At 34.8% G+C, this 25,959-nt stretch overlaps 4 protein-coding genes across 10 annotated transcripts; all 4 read right to left on the bottom strand.

Annotated features, from left to right (window-relative positions):
- Window positions 1-963: 963 nt before the first annotated feature.
- On the bottom strand, window positions 964-10,614 carry LOC107902640 (probable serine/threonine protein kinase IRE4). 7 transcript variants are annotated; one of them, XM_041094099.1, is made up of 18 exons: window positions 10,125-10,614; window positions 9,034-9,113; window positions 8,734-8,943; window positions 7,042-8,295; window positions 6,467-6,639; window positions 6,125-6,377; window positions 5,587-5,679; window positions 5,284-5,424; window positions 5,112-5,204; window positions 4,758-4,950; window positions 4,589-4,674; window positions 3,755-3,843; window positions 3,582-3,633; window positions 3,385-3,441; window positions 2,817-2,963; window positions 2,194-2,268; window positions 1,974-2,101; window positions 964-1,405 (listed from the first exon to the last, which is right to left on the bottom strand). In XM_041094099.1, the coding sequence occupies exons 1-17, from the start codon at window positions 10,312-10,314 to the stop codon at window positions 2,006-2,008; spliced, it is 3,282 nt and encodes a 1,093-aa protein (XP_040950033.1). In that variant the 5' UTR covers window positions 10,315-10,614; the 3' UTR covers window positions 964-1,405; window positions 1,974-2,005. The 7 variants fall into 7 exon arrangements, 5 of the variants coding, with proteins under 5 accessions (XP_040950033.1, XP_040950034.1, XP_040950036.1 ...); XR_005914005.1 differs by having other exon boundaries at window positions 1,062-1,405; window positions 2,817-2,901; XM_041094100.1 differs by lacking the exon at window positions 964-1,405 and having other exon boundaries at window positions 1,724-2,101; window positions 7,042-7,442; window positions 7,527-8,295; window positions 10,125-10,606.
- A 621-nt stretch (window positions 10,615-11,235) lies between these two features.
- On the bottom strand, window positions 11,236-13,728 carry LOC107905414 (uncharacterized membrane protein At1g75140). Its single transcript, XM_016832059.2, has one exon. It carries the CDS (start codon window positions 13,469-13,471, stop codon window positions 11,387-11,389), a length of 2,085 nt encoding a protein of 694 aa, XP_016687548.2. The 5' UTR covers window positions 13,472-13,728; the 3' UTR covers window positions 11,236-11,386.
- Window positions 13,729-14,463: 735 nt separating this feature from the next.
- On the bottom strand, window positions 14,464-16,781 carry LOC107905415 (outer envelope pore protein 24A, chloroplastic). The gene is made up of 3 exons (XM_016832060.2): window positions 16,469-16,781; window positions 16,014-16,370; window positions 14,464-14,702 (listed from the first exon to the last, which is right to left on the bottom strand). The coding sequence occupies exons 1-3, from the start codon at window positions 16,664-16,666 to the stop codon at window positions 14,622-14,624; spliced, it is 636 nt and encodes a 211-aa protein (XP_016687549.2). The 5' UTR covers window positions 16,667-16,781; the 3' UTR covers window positions 14,464-14,621.
- Window positions 16,782-18,237: 1,456 nt separating this feature from the next.
- On the bottom strand, window positions 18,238-19,281 carry LOC107902641 (transcription repressor OFP7). Its single transcript, XM_016828783.2, has one exon. It carries the CDS (start codon window positions 19,279-19,281, stop codon window positions 18,238-18,240), a length of 1,044 nt encoding a protein of 347 aa, XP_016684272.1.
- Between the last annotated feature and the right edge of the window lie 6,678 nt (window positions 19,282-25,959).

Genomic DNA, 25,959 nt, shown 5'->3' with positions numbered 1-25,959 from the left:
CCAAAATTCTTACAGTTGGAATTCACAACAAGTAGGGCAACGTGCATCCAAGACCTCCCTTTAATTTTTGGATTCCGATTTAAATTATTATTTTTATTTTTATACCTTTTTGTATATGTAAATTTGGCGACCACCAAAATTGAATATTATTGTGAGATCCATGTCAGTTTAAAAGCATGAGTACTTTCCTCTTTACGTAATGTTGTAGCATTTGTGACTGTGATTTAATTAATTGAATATTCCCACCGGGAAGAAGAAATTTTAATTTATTTCAATGTAAAAAGTAACGCCCCAAGGTTCCACTTTCCCACCCTTTCTTTATACTTTCCAACATGATTAATACATGAATTTATTTATGAATATAATATCTATCTATAGCTTAAAATATTTCTCCAATTTCTTTTATTTTTGAAATTGAGTAAAATGACCGCTGCCAATTTTAAAAGTGAGCAACTAAGGTAATTAATCACGGCTTTAATATCTTTCATCAATTGTACATCATTCTGATTGGTATAGTAACAATTTTAACCTTTGATGTTTACATATTTTGTCATTTTGACCTTAATTCTAATAAATTTTACAATTTACCATCAACATTTACATAGATGTTGCAGGATAATTTGGTTAAATTAGGGCCAAATGATAGGATGAACTTTTGAGGACTAAAATTATTATTATACTAATTAATATCATGCCCAATTGATGGAAAATATTAATCTCGTGATTAATTGTCTCTAATTAATTACTCACTCTCGAAATTGAGAGGAATCACTTGAAAGGTCTTTTTACGCTATCTATATTAATATTCAAAGCTATCACCTCAGACTTCAATTGAGTTGTGAGTTTACTAAAAAATTCCTTATTTTTATAAAATAATATTTTCTCAATTTTGCCATCTCAAATGAACATATATTTAGTACTTACGTTAAATACAATTGAAAGAGAAAAGGAAATATTTAACTTGGTGGCAAATTCATCTGGACCTTAAAGGGAAGGCCCATGCAGGCCAAGCCCAACTGTGGTCAAAATTAGTAATACCTTGAGCATTGGACAAAGCTTTAGCCATTTATAAATATACCAATATGATTCAATTCAAGTTTTCAGGCATGGTAAACAGGTTAGTGATTTCAAATGATATAAAGCTACTGATTTGATTATTTGCACAACATTAAGCTATACATTATAAAGCTACCAAATCTTTTGTAGGATAACCTTGGCGTATTAGTCTCCTGAATCTTCCTCCCATTCCCATCCACAGTTGCGTCTTCTGTGTCTACTGGTAAGTTCAGCCGTAGCCCAACCAACACCGGAATTCGAAACATTAGGGCTTACACCAAACGTAAAGTCCACCACCGCCAGCGTCTCGTTCATCTTAGCTTCTTCTTCTTTTTTTTCTCTCCTTTCACTTTATATTAAGCACGAATTTAGTGTTTATAATAATATTTTTAAGTTATTCTAAAACAAGTTTTATATATACATGATTTTATATGCGCATTAATATACTCAGAAAATATATATAAGACAAAATTGAAACAATTTTGCTTTCACTTAACATTATAAATTAAAAAAATTTAAAATATTAATTAAAATTTATTATTAAACAGTTAATCCAAATATTTATTAAGAATAAAATTTATTATAAAAATTAAATACATGAAAATGATCTTTTATTTAATAAGGGTAAATTCATAAATTATAATTACATTATTAGGAAAGTGCTTAATGAACCAAACATGATAATATAACTTTAGGACTTTAATCAGTATCTTTCGGTTTATACTAAAAGTTGAGAAGTAATTTTCCCATCAATCAGATTCTATTGAAATCATAACTTGAGAAATTACAAACGCTACCGAAAAGCAGGTGTGAAACTCTCTAATTATTTAGGGTCGCTTGAACCATTTTCTCTTTCCTTTCATCGATCATTTTGACTAAAATAAATGATCCAAAGACATGGATTTATGAAAAGATACCTTTGGTACTAGATTCAACAATGAATTTGAAGCTATATCCCCAAACCTCTGGATGGAGAGGACTTGGCTGAATCCTTCCCAGATTGTACGAGTACATCATGATTTATTGATGCCAATTGTGACAAGTTCTGCAAAACAAATAGTATATTTGAAAATTTGATCGCTACAAGTGTATGAGTAAATATACCTCTGTATGTCTCAACATGATTAAGTGCCATACCTTAAAGGAAAAATTTATTAATGAGAGATTAAGAGGAGAGGAATCAAACTCTGCTAAGTCACCGCATTCATCCATCTGAATAAAGAAGAAACGAGATAATCATGATAGAGCTGCCGCATGCATGTAGCAACAGAAAACAGATTTCATCGAAATTGAAAACATTTTTTCCTCTACAAAATCTCCTATCGTAAAGGATGAATATTGCATGTTCTTTTTTTTTGTTTAAGTATTTTTCATGTCCCTTTTTATGCTTCATATTTGAGATTTATGGCTGTTCTTCTCAAGAATGTTATCTCAAAAGGTTTGAACCTATGTTCTCTCATTAGGAGTGCAATATGCCTTGCCATTGCACCAACATTTGTTGGTATTGCAGCCATTTTCTTGATAGAATATATACTACTCAAAACCAAGCATAATAAAACCACAAAGCTTTAACCGCTAATTGGGTTTGGCTATGGATATAAATTAAGATCCTCAGTGGCATCATTCAAAATGAAAATTCTGGATTAAGACTGAATCTGTGCATGACTTCCGACATGTCCGTCCCTCTAGGTTAAGTAAAAAGTATCACTTTTTGATCAGATTCACTAGCGGATAGTATGGTCAATGAGTTAGAAGATTACCTCCGGTCCAGTATTTGATCCTGAGTCATAAGTCTCATTATCAGAACTGCTACATTCATTCTCAGGGATTCCGCCGGAAATTTGACTAAAACGTGACAAAAAATAGCTGGTGTCATCTGCACTATCAGTGTGTGGTACAAAGGCAGCCTACAACAAGTTAATGTTAACATGCTAATATTGGATCTCCATCAAAGACAAATCAACAGTTTCAACTATTCTCCTAACCATGCCCCTTTTCTTCTGCCAAAAATTGAACATTCTTGCTGTTATATACAGGATATATACATGCATCAAAAAGTAAGAAAACATCTATAAAATGTTAAAACTTTCACAACTTGAGAAGAAATTACCAAAATTACTGTATCAATACTAGAAGTGCTTAAGCATACACGGCAATACAAATGGGTAATGGTTATAAGCCCAATAGAAAAAGACAATAAAAACCTTAAATGATTGTAATGAGTAACACCAAGCCATCTTCAAATAGGTATTGAAAGACTATCCCAGAGAACATAACTGTCAGACATTCTGCTAGAAGCAAGAAAGAATGGCATATGTGGATTCATACCTTTTGCAATGCAAGACTATCCCAGTTAACTCCATTGAAAAAAGCATGTGCTTTTACCTGTAAGATGGTCCTCCTTAATTAAAAAAGTCACAGTAATCACGGTAGCATAATATAACCTTTTTTTCAAGTTTTACTAGTGAATGGACGGTATATTTAGCTTTTCCATGAAATAAAAAAGTTAGAAAGTGATGAAAAACCTCAGTTGCTCCATTTGCTCCTAACCGCTGTTTGGGATCATGTGTAAGCAACCTGTAAGAAAATGTACCAGAACTGAATAAGTTGTTCTGAATGAAATTTTCCCTCAACAAGAGAAGGCAATAGAATACAAGCTATCATCATATCTTAAAGATTCAAAAAAAAAAACAACAACCTGTTAATTAGATCTTGAGCCTCATAGGACATCTCACTAGGCACAGATGGCCATGGAATCTTTCTGTTCAGAATGTTGTCAAAAATTATCTGCAAAGCAATGACAAGAATGAGGCATGAAACAGAGCAGTTCCTAGTTGCCAACATACTTCTACAAAGCATTATGCTAATAAGAAGGAATCCTGTAAGGAGTGAGTTCAAGAGATGAAAGAGGAATCCATGCCACTTTTCAAACAAATTCAAAGAACATAAAATGCTTAAAAGATGCATGGCGGCTAGAGATCATACATTATGGTCACTAAAAATTGCAAGATGAAATAATATCCAGACAACTAAAGTTTAATGCAAAAGTTTCATCACTTAAACATGTATCCAAGAGACTAATTTGATAAACAGAGTTACCATCCAGTTCAACGAGAACAACAAAAACACAAATTCAAGTTAAGGAATCTATAAATGTTGCACTTATTATGAAACTTAAAGGCAAGATATTGTTTACATCAATCATATATGGTATAGAGACAGCCATTTGCAGTTATAAAACAAAACCTTAGCCGTGACTTCACTTCAAAAATAAAGGTTGTTGTATGTGTTCCCTTTTCAAGACTTAAGCTAAAGATCATAAAATTTCTTGTTTTGGGCAGTAGAATCATGTCGTTGGAACTTGAGAGGCAGCACAATGAATTAAAAGAGCCACATCAACATAAAGATTCAATGAAGCAGGATTCTGCTTGACCACAAAATGGAAATAAGAATTGAACGCCTTGATCAAAGTTACATACTGAATTAAAGATGAGGATATGAACGAAAGAAGAGAATACTTGAAGATATATACCTCAGGGCATTCAGCAGCGAAAGGTGGAATTCCTGTTATGAACTCAAACAAGATTATACCCACTGACCACCAGTCCGCAGCATAACCTGCATGAATCTCAATGTAGAAATATCAAATGTCAATTCTACGAAAGACTTGGAATAAACCTTACATCAGCTTGAATCCACACCATGCTCAGTGCCAAGAAGAATTTCGGGGGCCAGGTAATCAGGTGTCCCAACAGCTGAGTGCCGACTTCTATCCTCCATTTGTTGCTTATGTAGATTACAAGTGTCTAATGAAGTTGTTCCAGTTGTTTCAGGTCCAGATAAATCAATTGTGTTGTTTATGAGGCCAATTTTTGATAGTCCAAAGTCTGTAAGCTGGTAACATAAGCAATAATTAGCTCATTAACATTACAATAACATGAAGTTAATGAATATACGCAGAAAGAGCAAGTTAAACTAGAACTCGATGCTTCTTGATCAGCTACATAATGTACTTAATACATTGAAAAAACAAATCCACTGTTCATACACCAGACCTTAATGTGACCATCATGTGCAATTAGTATGTTGTCTGGTTTCAAGTCACGATGCACAATTCCAACGGAATGGAGATACTCTAAAGCAAGAACCTGAAATATGGATGTAATCTAAGAGAAGTCCAGACAAGAATTAGATTGGTATGCATCATATACAATGATTGGTACAAACCAGCTCCGCAATATATGTACGAGCTACTTCTTCGTCAAGGCATCCAACCTTTCTGAGTAATGAGTATAGATCACCACCATTGAGATATTCCATAACCAAATAGAGGTTATCTCTACAGGTGAATGAATAAAAAAAACGAACCTGAAATGATGAACTCACATCTTTTTATTCAACTAGCATCATTGTAAATAAGAAAATTTAAAGCAGAGCAACAAGATAAACTTGGAAAATGTGGTTAATGCATTTTATTTAAATTAAAGTGGAGAATTTTAGAGCTCAAAGCATGCTAGAATTGGAATTTACCACAAAAGGGTTCCGAACTGCTATTAGAATATTCCGTTCAGCTAATATACGCTCAATATCATTTTTACGTATCATATCCAATTTCTTGAGAACCTGCATAAGCAGAAAAATTGCATTGAGTTACAGAGTAAAACCAGACACTTCCCCCCCCCCCCAAAAAAAAACCACCACAAAAACAAAAGTGCTGAAGATTACTGTTCATCAATCTAATGCTTTACAAGAAAATTAAAACCTTGAAACTTATAATTAGACTTCTTTTTAGTATGTTCTGGCAGAAGAAATCATAATGTTGAATTCAAATTCCAATCAACTAACTCAAGAGATGTGTTGGCTGCACAAAGCTCCAAATTATTCTTAGAAGTCAATTAAGCAACCAGTTGATGCTGTCAAAGTTCAGTTTTTAGAAACAGAAACATGTATCATAATAGATTCTTTGGCATTTTCCTTGTCATGTACATGCGTATTATAATAGACATTATAGATTCTTGTATGTCCTTTATTTTCTGTTGGTGGAAAATAACAAAAAAAGGAATTTTACCTTTATTGCAAATAGGTCACCTGTCGTCCGTTTGCGTGCAAGAAAGACTTTACCAAAGGCACCTCTGCTAATTGGTTTGATGATCTCAAAATCATCTATTGTTGTTCTCTCTTTGTGGGACATATGTAAAGGAGTTGACACCGTGCTACTTTGAGATGCATTATCTGAGAGATGTCTAGAGTTTTCTCTTTGTTCAATGCAACTCGTTGGACTTTTTATATCTGCTGCTTCACATGCAAGTATACATTTCTCCCTGCATGATTAGTTAAGAAACACAATGACTGATTGAACAAGTTGAGATATGTGTTCAGTCTCACAAATATATCTTTAACATTGCACTACCTCAGAAGAGTTTCTATTCGGCCTCCAAAAGTATCTATTACAAGAGCTTTAAGCTCACTATGCTGTAAAACATCCTGCAAGTCTTGCATGCATGCAAGCAAGAACTCATGAGACCCTTCTTTCAACAAGTCTGTGTCTGCTACACAACGAGCTATATCTGCAAGGTCAACCATCTGCAGATACAACAATAAAAGTGCTGATTAACCTATAAAGAGCATCGAACTTTAACATTACAACATTAGATGCATGACAGAAGCTCATTGCGAACATAATATCAGAAAAATGATTGAAAGAAAGTATATATTCAGGCACAAGCATGCGCATATATAGATTTGTCAAAAACATACAGCCAGATTATTGTTATCCATTTAATTAGACCTTGAATTGGGTGAATATACAACTTAAGGGTTTCTACTTGACAGATCTGCATGAGAAACACATTAGTTCTATAAGATTCCTTACGAATTCATTCAGCATCTTCACATTTTGGCAAAACATTATAAATATTCTTCACAACAAGAAGACAGGATGACAATGTCAAATTACAAAATGAGAGATCCTCAAGATCAACAAACCTGTTGCACATCCTCTAGCTCAGAAGGATTGTTACGCTCCAACCAGAAAGAATCAAAGTGACTTCCTCTTGGAGTATTCGTAGAGGATAGTGAAGTCATGCTCCCAGTTGAGGATGCCGCTCCATGGTTGCCAAGCCTCATGCCCAAATGGCCCTTAAAGTCAATAGAGGCTAGATGAGAATCCTCAATACTGGCAGTGTCCATCTCATGTATGTCCTCAAACATTCCTTCAACACCCTTGTTTCGCCACTCACTTATCTTGGGAGAATAACCTTCAGATGTAACTGCAGAGCTCAAATTTTGCATTCTTGAATTCTCAGGGCTCCCAATGGAATTCAAATTCCGTGACTCTATAATCAGTTCCAATATTTCTGCCAGCTTTACTAGGCATTCGTCTACATCTATACAATTCAGTGCACATTTATCTGCATATGCACATATATAAGAATGAGATTCTAAATGAGAAATAGGTACAGCTACCTCACATATTCTACAGATCACTGAGTCAGATCCATCTAGTGTTTGTTCAGGCTCACTAAGTGAACCATGAAAATTATGGTTGTGCTCATGAAGTGAACTATAACAGAAATTTGTCACTGAATCCCCTACAAAATGACCACCAGGGTGACAAAATTGTTGCTCCTGTGAAGTAAAATCAGACTGAGATCCCTGTGCAGCTGAAATTTTCTCAGAATTAGTGGAACCTTTTCCAGAAGTTATACCATTCTGTCCACCTGGCTCAGGGAAAAGAGGCACCTTATTCTGTCCCTGCAAATTGTGTTCACCACCTGCCTTCTGATGCACAGCATTAGCTGAATGAGAATCAGCAACTTCGGAAGTGAGAGACCAGCTCATTTCAACAGCAGGAATGCTTTCTAAACATTTCTTAAATTTGTTAAGAGAATTCTCATCAATTGGTTCTTTCTCTTTCTGAAACTGCAAAAGCCTTGTACAGCGTGTCAAAATAAAGAGCATACGCGTGCACAGCCACTTCACCAATACTGTTTGACATTGTTGTCTTTTTTCTGTCAAATCTTGAACTATTGTTTCACACTTAAGACGAAATTCAGTACAGGTCATTTCAACACATTGCTGGGCAAGAAGCAGAAGATCTTCTGCCATTTTGCGACCCTCCTGAGATGAGGAGTCTATGGTCTGAAGAACATCCATCACATCCCCAGCAAAAGTAGCCAGCTCCGTGTCTACCACCTCTTTAGCAGCATCAAATCTTGAATGTAATGAACCAAATAGTTCCTGATGATCAATTCATAGAAAGAGAAAGGCAAAGGAAAAGAAAAGAAACAAGTATCAGAAACATAAGCACCAGCTTCTCCATTAAGGTTTCATAATGTTACTACTATTTTTCATGCAGAGTTACAGTAATAACGATCCACATAAAGTGATCAGATTTTTCTGCAGCAAACTGGTAAACTAGCCAAAATCTGATTAATGACATTAGAAGAACATAAATGAGAATAAAGCTGTTACTTCAACATGCAATATAGATGAAGCCTCTAAAGGAAAGAGAAAACTACATTGTACTATATAATACCATGAATGCTTCATGTAATATCTGGACTAATAATTTTGAAAATAAATTTCAAAATCCTTTTGTTTTTATTTTATCTTGAGAAGGAATTGAAAAAGCATGTTATGAACCAAGTTCTTTCTTGAATAATATCAGCACAGTACCTTTAAATCATTGTAACTGTGGGCTCGAGGATACGCAGATGGATTACCACCCTTAGGTCCTAATTCATGCGAAAAACTCTTTAGACCTTTTGACACTATTCTATAGCATGCATTCTCAGCTGAAGATTGCTTTCCATTCTTATTTTCCATGTAGCCAAGTTTAGTTCTCACAGGTTCTTTGTCACGTGTCTTAACTTCTGAGACACCATCCTGTCAATCATGGTTTCAATGCAAGCCAAGTATATCATGGAACTAATATGTAAGCCAATGTTTGAGAAAAGTAAGTACATTTAATTTCACCTCAATATTTGTAACATTATTGAAGGCTTGAGTGGAATTCCTTGAAATATAAGACAAAAGCCACCGTGCCATCTTCTTTCCTTTTTGTTCCAATACAGATTCGAAACAAAAAAACGTAACAAATGCACATTAATTTTTCTTCTCAACAATCAATTCTTCATTAGAAAATAAGGAAAGGTAATCAGAGACTCAAGAAAAGGATAAGATAAGAAAAAATGAATCCGGAAAAAATGAAGCAAGAATGTAAAGCAAAATAAGGAAAAAGGAAACAAACTTGGATAAATCACCCAGACCCTATCCTAAGATAGCAGCTTTAGCAGAGGTATTCTCCATAAGTAACCAGAAAATTAAGCCTAAGAACAAATGGCATGGTGAACTATTAAAGTTGCAAGAGTCTTAAGCAGACTCACCCTTTAATAGATGAAAAAGAGTTCCATTGCATAAGAAAAGGGGCAAAAATGATGAAATCAATGGATAACTATTTTCATGTGGCATAATTTAAATGACACAGTCTAGAAAACAACAATATTATAATCACTTTAACCTGCGTTCACAGTTTTGTCTGGGCATTCGTTATCTAATTGACAATCTTCTTTTTGATCAAATGGTAACTTTTCAGCATGAGCATGTCGAGTACATTCTGACTATGACGGGGCAATACGTATTGATTCAAAAGGTATAAAAAATGAGAATCATACTCTTTTATACTTAATCATCCTTAAGCTCTGTCAACAACGTGGTTAAAGCTCTGAGTGGGTACCTCAAGGTCCGGAGTTCGATTGGCTATTACATGCTCTTTCCCAATTTGTAAGTTTATAATGGCACCCAAAAGAAAATCATCCTTAAGCTGTAGAATGATTTGAACACGTTTGATATACATCAGTAAATTTTGTTAACATTGAAGAAGTTGAGTTTAATTTTTGTCCTCCACGTTTTCTCAGAAAACAAACAGTGAAAGCGATCCATAACACAAACGTGCTTTCTCAGGAAGCAAACAGAGCCTTAACATGGACGTGCGAGCTAAATTTGAGGAAGCAATAGTAATAATAATAATCATAATAAAAAGAAATTAGAACTTTCTCTAGACAAACCTGATTTTTGGCCATGTCCACGGGCGACTGACTTCTGTTTGTTCTTCGAAGTCCTTGACTCGTTCAACTCGCCCGGTTTCGAACTCGGTTGTTCCTTCAAAAGAACTCGTGGGGTCTTGATCCGATTCAGTCCGGAAGGTATCCCGACTTCCGACGAGAAAACGTGGTCGTTTCTTCTCGCATCAGCCATCAATAACAACCATCCAAAACTAAAACCCTTGCACGCGAGCTTCTTTCAAGTTGCCGGAGCAGCTTGTAACTAAAAAGAAATAATTCGAAATACAATAAACTTAAAATAATAGCAGAGAGGGAATTTGAAAATTAGAAATAAAAAGGGAAAAGGAAAAGTATGAAAATATATATATGGGGACTCCTCAGAGTGAGTAGTTGGCGAAACAGAGGAGTCGTTGTAGCCGGCGTAGTTGCACTTGCAAACCGGGAAAAAAATAAGCAAAAAAGGGAACTTGCGGCGCTCTATATCATTATATTTTTTATTATGTCTATCCATAAAAAATGGGTTATTCTTTTTATTTTTTTATTATTATTGGTGGAAATGATAGTATCTTTGAAAACTTTTTAAACTTTACTTTGATTAATTAGTCATAATCAAGTAAAAGATTTAAAACCATGATTCTTTATATTCTCAGTTATATTTATTTGAAATTTAAGAAAATGTTGGTCAATTAAAAATTATGCTTGCTTAATTTAATTTTTAATGACTATACTTTTTTGACAAATTCTCCAAGTTTTTACTTCACCAATTAAGTTAGCAAGTTTTGACTTGCTCATTTGACATTTCAGTAATAAATGGAAAATTATGACAAGAAATAAGTTTATTAGAAGATTCTTATTTAAAAAATTTAGTGTAATGATACAATTTAGCATCAACAGTTCAGATACGATTAGTTCAAATATGATTATAAATTGCTAGAAATAATTATCGGTCGTATGTTTTTAAAAAAATATATTTTTCCCCATTTAAAAGTCATATTGTCAAACATATGTTTGGATATATGTAAAACGCAAATATTTGAAGAAAAATGAAAAATAAGGGCAGCACACCATTAGCTATAAGAACAGAGATTTTTCAAACCAGAACTAATGCTAAAACTTCTGCAATTATTCTTTGTTTATGTTGCTAAAAATTAAAAATACAACATGGCAAGCTCAAATGGCTTTCATAATATCTTATGGAAGGCCAAAGGACAACTTAAAAGCAACCCACCTTGAAATGTAAGTTAATGGAAACCGGTTTTTAACAGTTAACTGTTGTCACCCACAACCTGGCTGTTCACAAATAAACTTTCTCTTCGTTTAGAAAACCCAGCAGATTCCAGGGTTGGACCCCTATACTTCAGCTCTGGAGCAGCTCTATAATTGGGATCAATCGGAGCAGTTCTAGCGCTTGGATCCGCTCTATAATTGGGGTCAATGGAAGCCACTCTAGAGCTCGGATCCACTCTATAATTGGGATCAATGGGAGCAGCTCTAGAGCCCGGATCCGCTCTATAGTTGGGATCAATGGAAGCAGGTCTGGGATCAATGGAAGCAGATCTGGAGCTTGGATCTGCTCTATAATTAGGATCGATGGAAGCAGGTCTAGAGCTTGGATCCGTAGAACTAGGCCTGAAAGAACCAGTTGCTCCGCCTTGATACTGAGAAGGGGATCCATACCTTCTACTTCGAAGAGCGGTGCTTCTCAAGTCGGCCATATCAGCCCCTCTTGAAGAAGAATCTATAAAAGACCTGTCTCCAGTGTTGGATCCTAGTGGAGCAGAATTTGTAGCTGATGTAGAGCTAAAAGGATCATCTGGTCCCCATGATGTAAGTGCCTCTTTCTTCTTTGCAAAGAATTGCCAAGCTCCAAATAGGAAAAGTATGAAGAATAGCACGGGACTGGTCCACAGCATCGTATTAGATTCCCCTTTCAAAACTGGAAGGTTAGAGCGATACATTCCAATATAATCACCTCCAAGGCCAAGAACAATGAGCTTTTCACGGTCACTCGCTATTAAGGGTGTCACGTGTCTTCTCTCTTTATTTGTATCCACCACTTGGTGAGTTAAAAACGAAGACCTGATCTCATCCAAGCCGGCAGAGAAAAGAAACCTTGGCGCACCAGCCCTAACATAATGCAGCGTAGAAACATTATACACAAAAATCTTTTCCAGATCAACGATAAGCAAATATCCCTTAATAGCTAGAAAAGCAAGAGGCTCATTCATTTCCAACTTTTTCTTGGACCTAACCCTGCACTTGAAGTTCATACTATCACCCAACAGCAAAACATGAATCAAATCACCGTCCGATGTGAAACCATATGCTTTAGACCGTTCCGTTGCATCAAAGACGTAATTTCGTGCAAGAGAATGATTCAACCCTTCGCATTCAGATTCCTTAATCTTCATACTCCGCAAATCCAATGAACCAGCACCCGTCTCAGTCAAGAATAAAAGCCTTTGCTTCAAGAACGCCAGCGGCCTACTTGTTGGCATCACAGATCCATAAAGTGATCCATTTTCTTTAAAAACCCTGATCTTTCCACTAAGATCTGCTGACAAAATATACCTCATCCTCCCAACATGATGAACTTCCAATGCAGTTATCGGGAACCCATCTTCCCCGCTTTCCACAGCCACAAATTTACCAACAGTCTCCATTACAGGCGAACCCGACTCTTCTCCATTCAACACTTCATAAATCCTATGTACCAAGATGACGCCGTTTTGATGTCCGGTAATGACAACACTCTCATTCTTATAAACAGACATGTATGAAACCATTGCCGTAATTGGCGACTCGTTCTTGGTGTAAAACTCAACCACAACATCCCCATTCCTTAAAAACACATAAACCCTTCCTTTTTCATCTCCGACAGCAACATACTTGCTAAGTCCCTCGTAATCACGAAATGGCAAAACATTTATACATGTTGGATCAGAATCTAATTTCACAGCTGACATGAACTGAAACCTCTCCGACCAAAAGGGACTGTATTTAGTAACCGAAACAGCCCTGCCTTTTTCCCCATCTGCAACACCATATTTTTGTTCACTAATTTGATCTTTCTTTCCAAAATCTGGAGACTCCGATATTTTCGACTCTAATCTAGAAACTATTTCACTAAGATTTCTAACTAGTTCTTCGAGTTTATGTAACAAAACTTCTTGAGGGATAAAATCATGTGGACTATTAGGGTCAGGTTCATGGTGAGGAATCCGATCATGTCGGTGCTCGTTTTCGATTGGGACAGAGTTAGAGCCAGCGAAAACTACGGGAAAAGGTGGAGAAGTGAAGATGAAAAGAAAAAGGAAGAGATAAGACTTGCCTTTGATGGGATTTGCCATTTCTGAAAGGGAGAAAGCTTGAAGACTTCGTTGATTCAATGTTTTGCCGTTACAAATCAAAGCCTGTCTCAAGTACAGATCTCTGTTTCGGAGAATTTCGGGTGGAATCTATGTTAGATTCGATGAATCTGATGTGAGAAGATTGGCGAGATGGTGAGCAAAGGAACAACTGTTGTAACGTTTTTGACTTGGGTTTTGTACGCTGTAGTACGAGTTAGGGCAAGAAATGCGGATTTTCCATGAAAATAATAATATAAAGGGTAAAAAGTAAAAACATAATCTAATCTGAAGAAAATAATTCAGTCAGGTTAGCTTATTTGTAGTTTTATTGAGACCCAATTGCAGCACGACACGTTCATTTTTGAGAGAAAATTCTTAGTACTACATTTGACTTTGCCCCCATCTTAATCGCATACGTTTTTAAGCCGCCTTGAAATGTATTACATTCATGCCCTGCATTTGCTGGGATTGGGTTTGGGCCCTTGTAAAACGCAGCGTTTAGTTACTGTTCCTTTTTGCCGGGAAACCATCCATCCAAGACCAATTGCCGTAATATCCTGTTGAATTTAGTTACAGACTAATAACTTCTTCAAATAATTATATGAACCAATTGATTTAAATTGCATATATTAAATTTTGAATTTAGTACGCAATTAGATTCCCGAGTTGCTAAGCTTGGATGATGCAATCTTGTTGATTGATTTTCCTTTGGAACTGCAGCTTAATGTCAGAAAATGAAAAAGGCAGCAAAAGTATTGGCAACCCACTTTTTGCAATAGCAGGGAAGATAACATCAGGTAATATATTTTATACGTTTAGAAGGGTTAACAAACATAATTATCAAGAAAACCATAAGGCTTCCCTTTCTCTTGAAAATATAAAATGAAAAAAAAAACATGTATCTTTGTGTATCACTGGGTCGGATTTATATGATATGACCTGCATAATCTCATCATAGAAGATGAAAACAAAGTCACAAAAATATCAAGGCCTTGCAAGAATGGTGATTTGTGATATTCAATTTGATCAAATGACTGGTACAAGTTTTGTTGCAAGCAACACAATTATGTTTTTGAGCTCACAATGAGCTGTTAGTTCAAATGTGTATGATTTAAACAAAGCAAATCGATAATATTGATGAGCAACAACATCACATTTCCAAATCCCAGGAACTCTCCGCAATAAGCTTCGGGATCTTAGTTTCTTCGGCCAGATTGACGGATGCTGAAATCTGGGAAAGACAAAAAAAATAGTTAGATCACTAAGCAACAAGTCACGATGTCAACAAATAGTATTTAAGTCTTCAAAACTTAATTTCTAACCAACACATCATAACTCAACATGACATGTTACCCAAAAACTCAATTGTCTAAAAGCTTTCAACATGGGCTATTCGTCCTCTCAATCGCTCCTCTGTTTCCTTCTCTTAACAACCAAATGTAGGGATCGGATCTGTTTTACTAACATTGCATGGCCAAGGCTATATGACAAGGCCGGTAAGAAGCCTACAAATTGATTCCAAAGCTGTCTTATCCGATGTTACACAGAACTTTGCCTTGTTGGGTCATTACCAATAGTAAAAGTTTGCTTCTATGCATCCCAATCGAAGAAAGCAACCTTAGTTGGAATGTTGTATCCCATCAAAGGAAAGCCTCCTCAAATATATCCATACAAGATGGTTCCTCTTCGATAAATCCACTCCTTACCACAGTGTGAGCATCTATAATCTCCCTAGGAAGAAAAGTAACCCTTCACTTGATTCAGTACAAAGGTTGCATCAGTATGAGTAACCCCCCCAATAAAACTCCAACATATTGCTTCAGAAACCTCCTTTATATCATTTAATCAGTTAGAAGTAATGAGAAACAGTGGCATTTTATTTCATTATATAAACACCTGTGCCATTCAATAAAATCCTCGCCTTAAGCAAATACAAATAACATGTACATTCAAGAAAAACGATTCAACAAATCCAGGGTCATGCTTGCTTCAAGCTCTTCTCAACGATTCCAGAAGTCTTTTATCAAGAAAACAACAAAGCTTCTGGTGGTTGCGGATGCAAGGAAACAGCAGCTATCCACTTATCTGACTTGTTCAGATAACCACACAAGACTGTGATTTAGAAAAATATCTTGCAGAAAATGTCTTCTCAGATTCGAACTTCCCAGGCATCATATTACTTCGTTTTCATTCTTGCACACAATTTCTTGGACAAATAGTTCATTCATACCAAATTCTTTGTTGAAAATAAACTTCAAAGCAAAATGGGAAAATGCAGTATTTTGCACTGCATTTGAGATTGAAAACCTGTAGCTATCTTCTATGAACCTTAATTTACCTGTGTCACTATTAAATTATATTTAGAAACCACATCAGTCAATTTCTTTCTAAAGTTCCCTAATTAAATTTATCAGTTAAATCAGATTGCAAATCCAATTTCAGAATAGAAATGGCAGACTTCAAGACTATACTATGCAACATAAACACTCAAATTTCAATTTAAAAAAAATCAAAGAAAAAAAAACTGATTAGTTTCAGTTACCTTAAAAGTCCCATTAAACTTAGAGTTCCTCGACCACTCCAAAGCCAAATCCCTGCTCCACGTCTGATACGTTGCCTTAAAAACATCGTTATACACTCTCCTTGAAATTGCAAAATCCCACGCATTCTTCCCGAAATCATAGCATGGCTCAAAAGTCGTAGCCCCTCCGTGCGAGTAACTGTACTTGACCTTACAGTTCCTCGTACCAAACATGTAATTAGCCGACACCTTGTTGGCAGAGTCTAAGGTGAGTGTCCCGTCCAACACGGTCCGGTTATCCCCTCTGCCGTGAATGTAAGTAAGCTTCAACGGCTTCTCCGCAACCCTAACTGAGTTCATGAACTGAAACCGAAAATCCTATCCCAAATACGCAAAATTCAGATAAACAACAAGTCAACGATTAATTAAAGGCGTAGTTAAAGGGGAAATTTTTGGGTCTTTCAAGTTAAGCGTGCCTTTTTGGGGACATCGTAGTCGATGATGAAGAAGCCAGGTTTTTCCACGGCAAGAGTCAAACCGTTCAGGCTGGGACCCTTGATGAATGTCGCGTCAGTCATGGAAGCGCGTAGCTTGATGTCGCCCGCGTTGGCGGAAAGGGAAACGACGGCGGTGCTCTTGTCATTGGTGTATCTGCCTTTCAATGACGCCTTCATTTTTCTTTGGGAAGAGACAATGAACCGAGACAAGAGGGAGAGGTTGGTGGAACCGTCGAGGGTTTGGGTTTTTTTTCGTGTCTTTTGTAAATATTTTTGGATTTATATTTTCTTTGGCGCACAATTTCCGGCTAGACGGCTCGAATCTTTAATTGATCCTCGGGCTTTTCGTTGCAGAATCTTTTGTCTGGAGAACAAACTAATGGGCCAAAGCCCATTACTAAAAATCTGATATAAAAAAGTAATATTAATTCATTTATATGGTAAAGAAATTTTTTTCAATTTTCATTAAAAAAATAGATTGCGATTGGTTTTTTTTTTAATATACGTTAAGATAAGTTTTATTTTTGCAATAATTGTGTTTAAGCTTTTAAATTTATATTGTAGTGTCAACAATAGCCTTCCAACAGTGGAAATGGATGAGGTTGGAGCAAACTTGTAATTAAAACAAAGTTTAAATTATTATTTAAAGTTAGAATTTGATAATAACTTTTATATTAAAATTTGAATTATTTTTGTTTAAACTAATTCCTGAACTTGATAATGGATTTTAATTGGTGCTTGAATTTGACAAATATTTTTACATTAGGGCTTCAAGTTTTTTTAAAAAATATTATGAACTAATTTGGACAAAAAAATTAATCCCAATGTAAAAATAATTGTTAAATTTAAAGATTAAATTGAAATTTTTTTCAAATTCTAATATAAAAATAACGATTAAATTCAAGGATTAATTTTTAAAAAAATAAAATCTTAAAATTGATTTTTTGAACGGTACTAATTACTTAGTATAGTTATTATAAACAATACCAATTCTATACTATAAAAATGATTATTTTACGCTTGGTCCGTCTAGGCTTTATAACTTAGGGTGGGTTTGGATGGGCGATTGAGTGCGGTACGGTGCGTTTAGCTTACTTTTTGTCTTACGCTACAGTATCGATACAGTATCTAATCTCACCGCCACCGCTGTTTTTACACTAACCGCAGGTAAACGCACCGCCTATACTATAAAAATGATTATTTTACGCTTGGTCCGTCTAGGCTTTATAACTTAGGGTGGGTTTGGATGGGCGATTGAGTGCGGTACGGTGCGTTTAGCTTACTTTTTGTCTTACGCTACAGTATCGATACAGTATCTAATCTCACCGCCACCGCTGTTTTTACACTAACCGCAGGTAAACGCACCGCCTATACAAACTCACCCTTAAAAGCATTTCACTTTCAGTAGTGGTGAGGGTGATTGATTTGTTGTTTCTTGATCCTCAGGGCAACTTATTATTATTTTTCAATAATCACAATTACTCAACATTGATGACAATAATTTCGCGAAGGCATGAAACACCTTCATGAAAAATACACATCTAATTAGAAAAGAAAAATCTTTGCTTTTATTTCAATTTTCTGAAAAATTTATGAATAAAAGAATTACATCATATATTTATAGTAATTGATTGCTTGCAACCCCCCCCCCTTGAAAACTGAAAAAGAAAGATTTGCATGATGCCTATTTCATTACAGGAAAATCAAGTGCTTACACCATTAATAAGTTTTGAAGTTCCATTTGTAACTCAGAGGAGATTCTTGGGGTGACCGCCGAACAAGGTCTCCCAAATCTCGGTAAAAGCCTCCACGATGATTCCATGATATTGCCTTGAATTTAGAGAAAGAAAGCACTGCAACAGCTGCTCCAAATCATTGGCCTCAAACATCTGTTTCTCCAATATCATTTCCAGCATTGACCTCTTGAAGTCCTCATAAGGATCCTCCGATTTCTGTACCACCGCAACGCTTTCCCTTACCTTCTCTTCAGCCGTGCGATGCGGTACCATCATCCGTCTCGCTGGATCAGTTTCAGTGCTCTCCGATGATAGAGCTCCCGTCTTTGTCTTTGTCTTTGTCTTTGAACAGTTAGGTTTCGAGGGTCCTCTGTATTTCTTTGAACCAAAGCTTCTCAGTCTCTTCACTTTCTTCCCATTATTTATCTTTTTCTCGCTCTTTTTGGTTTCGTTATGGGATTCGCCAGCCAGTGATTCATCCAACTCGAGGAATGAATCGTCCGAGAAGCTTAGTGAAGCGGAGATTAGCGTTTTGGTCTCCTCGTTTTCGGTACCTTCGCTGCTGAAACACCCACTGTCACGCGATGAAACACTTGCTGTTGCCCTCTCTTTCTCCATCTTCTTATCCTTCTTATCGACCTCGTTTTTGCTCTCATCACTAACCGATGCTTTACAGGTTTTCCTTTGAAGCTTGTGATTGTGGGCATTTACCACTGCATGCAACCGAGTTGTTACTTTCTTCGACGAGTAATCAGGTGACTCAAAACTAACGTCCACTGAGGGTAAGTATTGAGTGTGTGATGATCTTGCTCGGCAACCGCAGCCAACTGTCGCTATCTTTGGTGACAAATGGCATTTGAAAAAAGAGTAGTCCGGTGTCGACGGCGGCGGTGCAGGGAGGTTCGGATAGAAGATATCTAATGCTTTAGGATTCACCGGAGATAGCCGATGGGTCACCGGACCTGGAGTCTCCGGTAAATGGGAAGGTTTTTTTGATCGACAAAATTGGAATGATGGTATAACACGAGAGAATTTGAGCTTGAAACGTTTAGACATCTCCCAGAAGTTGGTTTTTGTTTTCCTTTCAAAGTGCTGAAGCTTTCAGGCCGAAGACAATTATATAAAAGTGAAATGGCCGGCTATATAGTAGTATATAGAAAATAACAACATCTTTCTACCCAAATTTCCCTTATAATTAACTGACCCAATCCAAGTGATGATCTCAGGTTTTATACACTGAAAGCTACATAAAATTCCTTAAAGTGAAACGTTGGGTTCATAAACGTCTGTATATTAGGTGGCTGGTCAACATTGACACATACACTAAAACTTTCAAATGAGTTCATATTTGTATCGATGCTCTTGTTTTAATGGTGAGAGACAAAAGCCCAAACACCGCACGTTGTACTATATGTTTTGTTTTGTGTGTATGTTTCAACGGAATAGATACATTATTTGTAATAAATATTGATAAACAAAGAATGTTAAAGGCTTTGCTGAAAAACGGAACTTTGATTTTAAATGCTGACAGCAATTTGATTCATAAATCTGACAGTATAGCATTAACTCAGAAGCTGACGATCTATTGGAATTAGACTCGGGAAAATCCCAAAGAAGACACCAACTTAAAGAAATTGAGGGGAAAGCCTGAGAACTTTGAAGCATTCCACGGGACGGTGTGGGTTGGGTTGGGTTCTGTGTTTGATGTACGATATTGGCAGAGGTATGACAGTTGGACAAAACATTAAACACTAAAAAACGAAGTTTGAAACTTGGCGACAATGCGCACGCGTTTTGAACTTCTGACTAAGCTCTTCCTAATCCTTCTAATTTTAACTCTCTTTTGTTTACGTATTTCTTGTAACATGATTGATGATCAAATGAATTATCATTTGGGATTTGAGAGATAGGATATCTCCAATTTCTCATCATCTTGGACATCATTCCTATAAATCATCATTTGGCATTCTCAAGCGCCATGGGTAGACGACCGAAATTACATGAGAGCGTCTCCTCTCGCACCTTTGAAATAAAAGCGTATGATTAAGGGCAATGGATGTTTGAACCAACAATGTTTATTCCTTTTTTTCTTTTCTTTTTCATCTACATTTGAGTTTAAAATCATTGGCAAATCATTGGCCTCCAAGGCTATGACTCATAGACGTTACGGGCCTTATTTAGGTCTTTATTTTATATGAGATTTAGGCTCAGACTTGTTGTAATTTCTTTCAGTTACGGAATAAATGATAATAAAAAAATGTTTGGTACAGATGAAAAGCATTTATTAAAATCTTGAAAAAATTATAATTGATTGACTAAACATTTTACAAAGAATATGATGGAAAATTTTAAGATTATGCTCTTTAGATAAAATACAAATTATTAGTTCTAATATTATCAATAATGTTTAATGCTAATAAAAATTTGTTTTGTAAATAACAAAATGCATCATTTTATATATCTATTTTCTAAAATATTATTCATTTACTTTAAATCGAAATTAATACATGATAAAATAGAATACTATTTTTAAATATTTAATATACATTCGAATTAGAATTATAATGTAAATTGAATTTCACTTTGATATTACTTAAAATAAAATTAAAATTAATGTAACATCCCCATATCCGATCCAATCACTAGATCTGAAATGTGAGATGCCACATTCGTTGCCGAAGTAACTATGATTTTGTTTCCATATCTAAAATACATTATACTAACAATTTAGTTTCAAAAATGTTAACAACATTACTTATTCAAATCTGTGTTATAACCGAGCTTAAAAAAGCTCTTATTACACTTTGGTAACGAATGAGAGAATAAAATGTAAAAATATATATAGGGGTAATGTCGCGACATCGAAGGAGGTATATCGCGACACTGGAGACATAAACATGATGTCACGACTTCAACTGAGGTAAGTTGCGGCTTTGAAAATAGGAACTTGGCGTCGCGACTTCAGCAGAAGAATGTCACAATATTGAGGACAGGGGAAATTCAATGTCAAAATCTCAATAGGGTAAAGTTACAACTATAGGAATAGAAGCTCGATGTTGCGACACTGATAGGGGAGTGTCACGACCAAAAGGACAATCTCCCCTTAATTTTGCGTTCTTCATCACAAGCTTATCAAGTACCTTTCCTATTGGTCTAAGTGACCCAAAACTCAACACATCTCATTTTTAAACATTAATTAAAATGCCAATTTACATTCTTGATACATTTAAGCATCTTATGTTGGAAGATAGGATTTGGAAAACGCAATGGAAAATAGGTTTAAGGGAAAATCAGAGTTTTAATTTTTTTTTTCCAGAACAATAAATTGATTATGTTATCTAAAGTAATAAACACTTAATTAAAATCCGTACATTTTTTATTTGTCTAGGATGAACGCTTCGACCGAGTGATATTCTCCGCTATTCTCAAGATCATGTCTGCTGAGTGTGGGCTAACTTCGAATCAGAATTTTTTTTCACAAAATTACTAGTAAGGCTATTTCACAGTTTCTTTAAACTTCTAGGGTAAAGTTGTAAATAACAAAATATATCTCTAAAACTATTCTGGAATAATTTATTAAGAGATTTTCTTCTCTACAACTTTTCTTGAATTATAGGAAGAGTTTAGAGAAAGTTCAACTAAGATTGAAATTACTCACATTAATTTTAAATTAATAAAATACTATTAAGATAAATATTAAATCAAATTTAATATCTCATATTAATATTAAAATTATAAAATACTAATCAAGATAAATATTAAATTAAATTTATTAAAATAGTATAATTTTTGGAAAATTTAATTTGAAATCAAGTTATCCGGAAGAGTCCCACTGTAACACCCCTTAACCCGAATCTGTCGCCAGATTAGAGTTATGAGGCATTACCTAACAAAACACAATGTATTACAGACATTCAATTGAGTTCAGGTACTAAACAATATAATCTTCTTTATAAAAGTTTATTAAAATAATTCATACATATATATATGTAGCTAATAATCAAACATAACAATCTATGTACTTATTTACAAATTCACTCATTAAGTCAAAACAAAACGTATCATTTAACATATTTAAAACTATGAATGCAACATTAGCAAACATTACAAATAATAGAATAGAACCTTGTTCCAAACCAATTCATAGGCATTTTTCAATAGTAAATTTTATCATAATCTATCATAAATATGTAAATAATATTACACCAAGCTCACATGCTCAACAAAATGAATCATGTACTAATGCCGAATTTGCTACCACATATTTAACACATTTCGAAATCACTCATTCAACATTTAAATAACAAATCACAATTAAACATATCATAGAAAGATATATTTGCTTTACCCATCACTAGCCGAATATAACTACACATTATTTATCACTTTCAAGCCTATCCATTTATCAAATTATACATTAAAATTGAATCCATAATAAACCATAATCGAATTATAATCATTTCCTATCTTTTGCCGAAACACAACACACTTTCAAGACATGCATAATACTTAATTCATATATTAAAATTGTACCTATATTTCTCACTTAACAAACTCAAATTCATACATTCCTTTATAACTTAAACACGCTTCTAAAATAGACCTAAATCATAATCAATATCGCAAATATTTTCCCATACTTTATAACTGAACTTAACTATCATCATTTATAATATACTTAGCATATCACATATTTACTCAATTCACGTAACAAAACTTTATCAATAAGCATACACCTAACATATATATATACATATCAAATACGTATGAAATATATATTACTTTCGATACAAGTATAGTATACTTGCTAGTACCTATCCACACATATATTTCATTTAGCACCAATATATATATATCACATTTATTATCATATCACAAACTTATACCCTAATTCAATATGCAAAATTATAAACCCCCATTTCCATGACCATTAAAACCATATGCATAAACACCAAACTTGATCAAAGTAATATGAGCCATTTTCGCATGGCCATTTATATACATGTTCCAAAACTAACCAAAAACATAAGCAAGCCTATACATGCCATAATATCGAGTTCAATAATTTATCAAAGTATCCAAAAGATGTCGATAGTGTGATAGACTTTGCTGACGGTCCTCGAGCTTGTAACCAACTTCCAAAAATCTATAAACGAAAAGCAATATACACACAGTAAGCTATTTAAGCTTAGTAAGTCATAAGCAAACATTATTCATTCTTTTTTAACGTTAATATCAAACTACTTTACCAAGCCAACCAAATCAAATATAAGTAAACATTGAACTTCATAAAATTTAATGCACAAATACTCAAATACTTGTATACTTAACATTTTTTAATTTAAAACTATCATAATAGGCCGATCTCTCTATACCCCCAAATCACTTATAATCACGAACATGCTCACACATTATTCATATATCAATCAACTTTGAATCATCAATTTAATACACAACTTACCTTAAATTTCATAGCTTGATATAAATACATACCTGAACATTATTAATTCGATTTCACATTCGGCCATCACTTAACATTGCCCGTTGAACCGATCAGAACTAAAAAGGATACATGGATAGTCGGAAACTCGTACAATGCCAACGTCTCAGATGTGGTCTTACATGCAATCACATATCGATGCCACTGTCCCAGACTGGGTCTTACACGTAAACACAAGTCGATGCCAACGTCCCCGACGTGGTATTACACGATAACACATATCGAAAATCCTATGTCATGACATATGTATCCTATCTATTCCTAGGGTTCATACGAGACTTTCAGACAACGTATCTCGATCGAATAGAACTTGAAATATCGCTCCTTGCTCAATATACATTCGGCTATACTAAATTATAATCACAAAAATTCCATTCATCATGTAACATATATAAATTATCAAATTTAACTACATTTATGTGCTTATAGACTTACCTCGAATGTCGTCTATTGCTAAATCGGCTACTCGACCACTTTTGTCTTTCCCCGATCCAAATTCGATTTCTTTAGTTCTTGATCTAAACATATTCAAATTAAGCTTATTTAAACACCATTCTATTCAATTTAGCCTAAAAACACATGAATGGGAAAATTACAATTTTGCCCCTAATATTTCACACTTTTACAATTTAATCATTTTTGCTCAAAACACAAAATACACAAATTTTGACTACACTCCTTGAGGGCCGAATTTTCCTAGTGTCCATACAAGTACATATTTTTCATTTATTTAGCATTTTAGTATCTCAAAAATTTATTTTCACAATTTAACCTTAATTACTCAATTTCATCAAAAATTCAAAAACAAAACATGTCAATCTAATACATATATTTCATATTTCACCTACAAACATCATAAAACTCATGAATTCATCAATGGCATATTTCACAAACATCACTAATTCACAAAATTGAAGCATGGGCTTTAAAGAACACAAAGTAACGATCTCAAAAACGTAAAAATTATCAAAAATTGAAACCTAAACATACCTTAATTGAGCACCACCAAAGGCCGACTGTTCAAAGTCTTAAAACCTTATTTCTTTTTCTTGTTTTCGGTTATCCCAAAGATGAACATGCATGGTTTTGTTTATTTTATGTTTTATATTATTTACATTATATTATACTATTATTATTTTACTTTTATAATTAATATATATAAAAACTATATATATTAGCCATCATGTCGTCCACTACCTTTATTATTGGCTAAATTACAGCATAAAACCTCCAAATTATAAAGACAACAACAATTAGGCATTTTTATATTTAACAATCAAATTTTCATTTTATGAGATTAAGCCATTTTCTCAAATTAAGCACACAAACAATAAAATTAATTCATGAAACTTTCACACATGTAAATTCACACATCATAAACACACAAAATAATATTAAAATATTTTTCAGACTTGGATTTGTGGTCCCGAAACTACTATTCCGATTAGGGTCAAAATTGGGTTGTTACACCCACCAAGAGTATAATTTTTCTACTGCATTACTGGCAAAGAACCATCGTCCTCGACCATCTGCTGACTGTCGGATCGCCACAGTCGCAGTCGCCATGCCCGGTGGTGTCATTGTTGGCGCAACTTCCCTTTAGCACCCCGAACTGTTGCTGTTTTTTTTCTCGAATGGGCCTGGTCAACTTGGCACCTCCTTGCGAGGTCGCCGGTGTTGTGGCTGGGGTAGGGTTGGCCGTTTGAATAGTTGGCCCTATGCCCAACCTCTCTTTTTTACCTGATCGACAGGTGCCTGCCTAGGCCAATCGTTCACACAACCAGCTGCAGGGGGTACAACATATATATCCCTCGGCTAGGCATTCGCTCGCCTAGACCGGTGCTGCAGATGGGGTTGGCCGAGACCCCTAGTAGGCTGTTCAAACAGCTTGCTGCCGTGATCGAGACACCACTGACTATGCATTCGCATCACTCAATGTCACAAAATTAACTATCAAGCTTAGTTAAATTCTTACTTAATTCTGTCACTTTTCACTACCTTCTAACTTAGTCCTAACAATATCAAAATTCATACTTCTCATCAAATCAAGCTTAATTTCTTCAAATATCCATTAATGACAACTTGCATTTAACTTAATAATTTAAAAATCAAATACTTGGCTAACTTAATCAAGTTTATTAGATCACAAAACTATAAAAATTTCAAAGAAAACACTTAAATACCTTGGAGATTTGGGATCAATTTGTAAAGGAAGCGAAAAGGAAAAATTCTTT

The sequence above is a fragment of the Gossypium hirsutum genome, chromosome D05, assembly GCF_007990345.1.
Source record: "Gossypium hirsutum isolate 1008001.06 chromosome D05, Gossypium_hirsutum_v2.1, whole genome shotgun sequence".
In the NCBI taxonomy this organism is placed as follows: Eukaryota; Viridiplantae; Streptophyta; class Magnoliopsida; order Malvales; family Malvaceae; genus Gossypium; species Gossypium hirsutum.
Note: the sequence above shows the minus strand (reverse complement) of the source record. Positions and strands in the feature narration are given on the sequence as shown.

Bases quoted from the DNA above. Each gene is read 5' to 3' on its own strand.
- LOC107902640 (XM_041094099.1), bottom strand. From the start codon at position 10,314: ATGGCTGATGCGAGAAGAAACGACCACGTTTTCTCGTCGGAAGTCGGG. The intron at 3,844-4,588 runs GTATATATCTTC...ATTGCTTTGCAG, and splicing joins TCGCTGCTGAATGCCCTGAG to ATAATTTTTGACAACATTCT. The intron at 2,102-2,193 runs GTATGGCACTTA...TTTGTTTTGCAG, and splicing joins TAATAAATTTTTCCTTTAAG to AACTTGTCACAATTGGCATC.
- LOC107905415 (XM_016832060.2), bottom strand. From the start codon at position 16,666: ATGAAGGCGTCATTGAAAGGCAGATACACCAATGACAAGAGCACCGCC. The intron at 16,371-16,468 runs GCACGCTTAACT...TATTTGGGATAG, and splicing joins ACTACGATGTCCCCAAAAAG to GATTTTCGGTTTCAGTTCAT. The intron at 14,703-16,013 runs GTAACTGAAACT...TGTCTTTCCCAG, and splicing joins AGTTTAATGGGACTTTTAAG to ATTTCAGCATCCGTCAATCT.
- LOC107902641 (XM_016828783.2), bottom strand. From the start codon at position 19,281: ATGTCTAAACGTTTCAAGCTCAAATTCTCTCGTGTTATACCATCATTC.
- LOC107905414 (XM_016832059.2), bottom strand. From the start codon at position 13,471: ATGGCAAATCCCATCAAAGGCAAGTCTTATCTCTTCCTTTTTCTTTTC.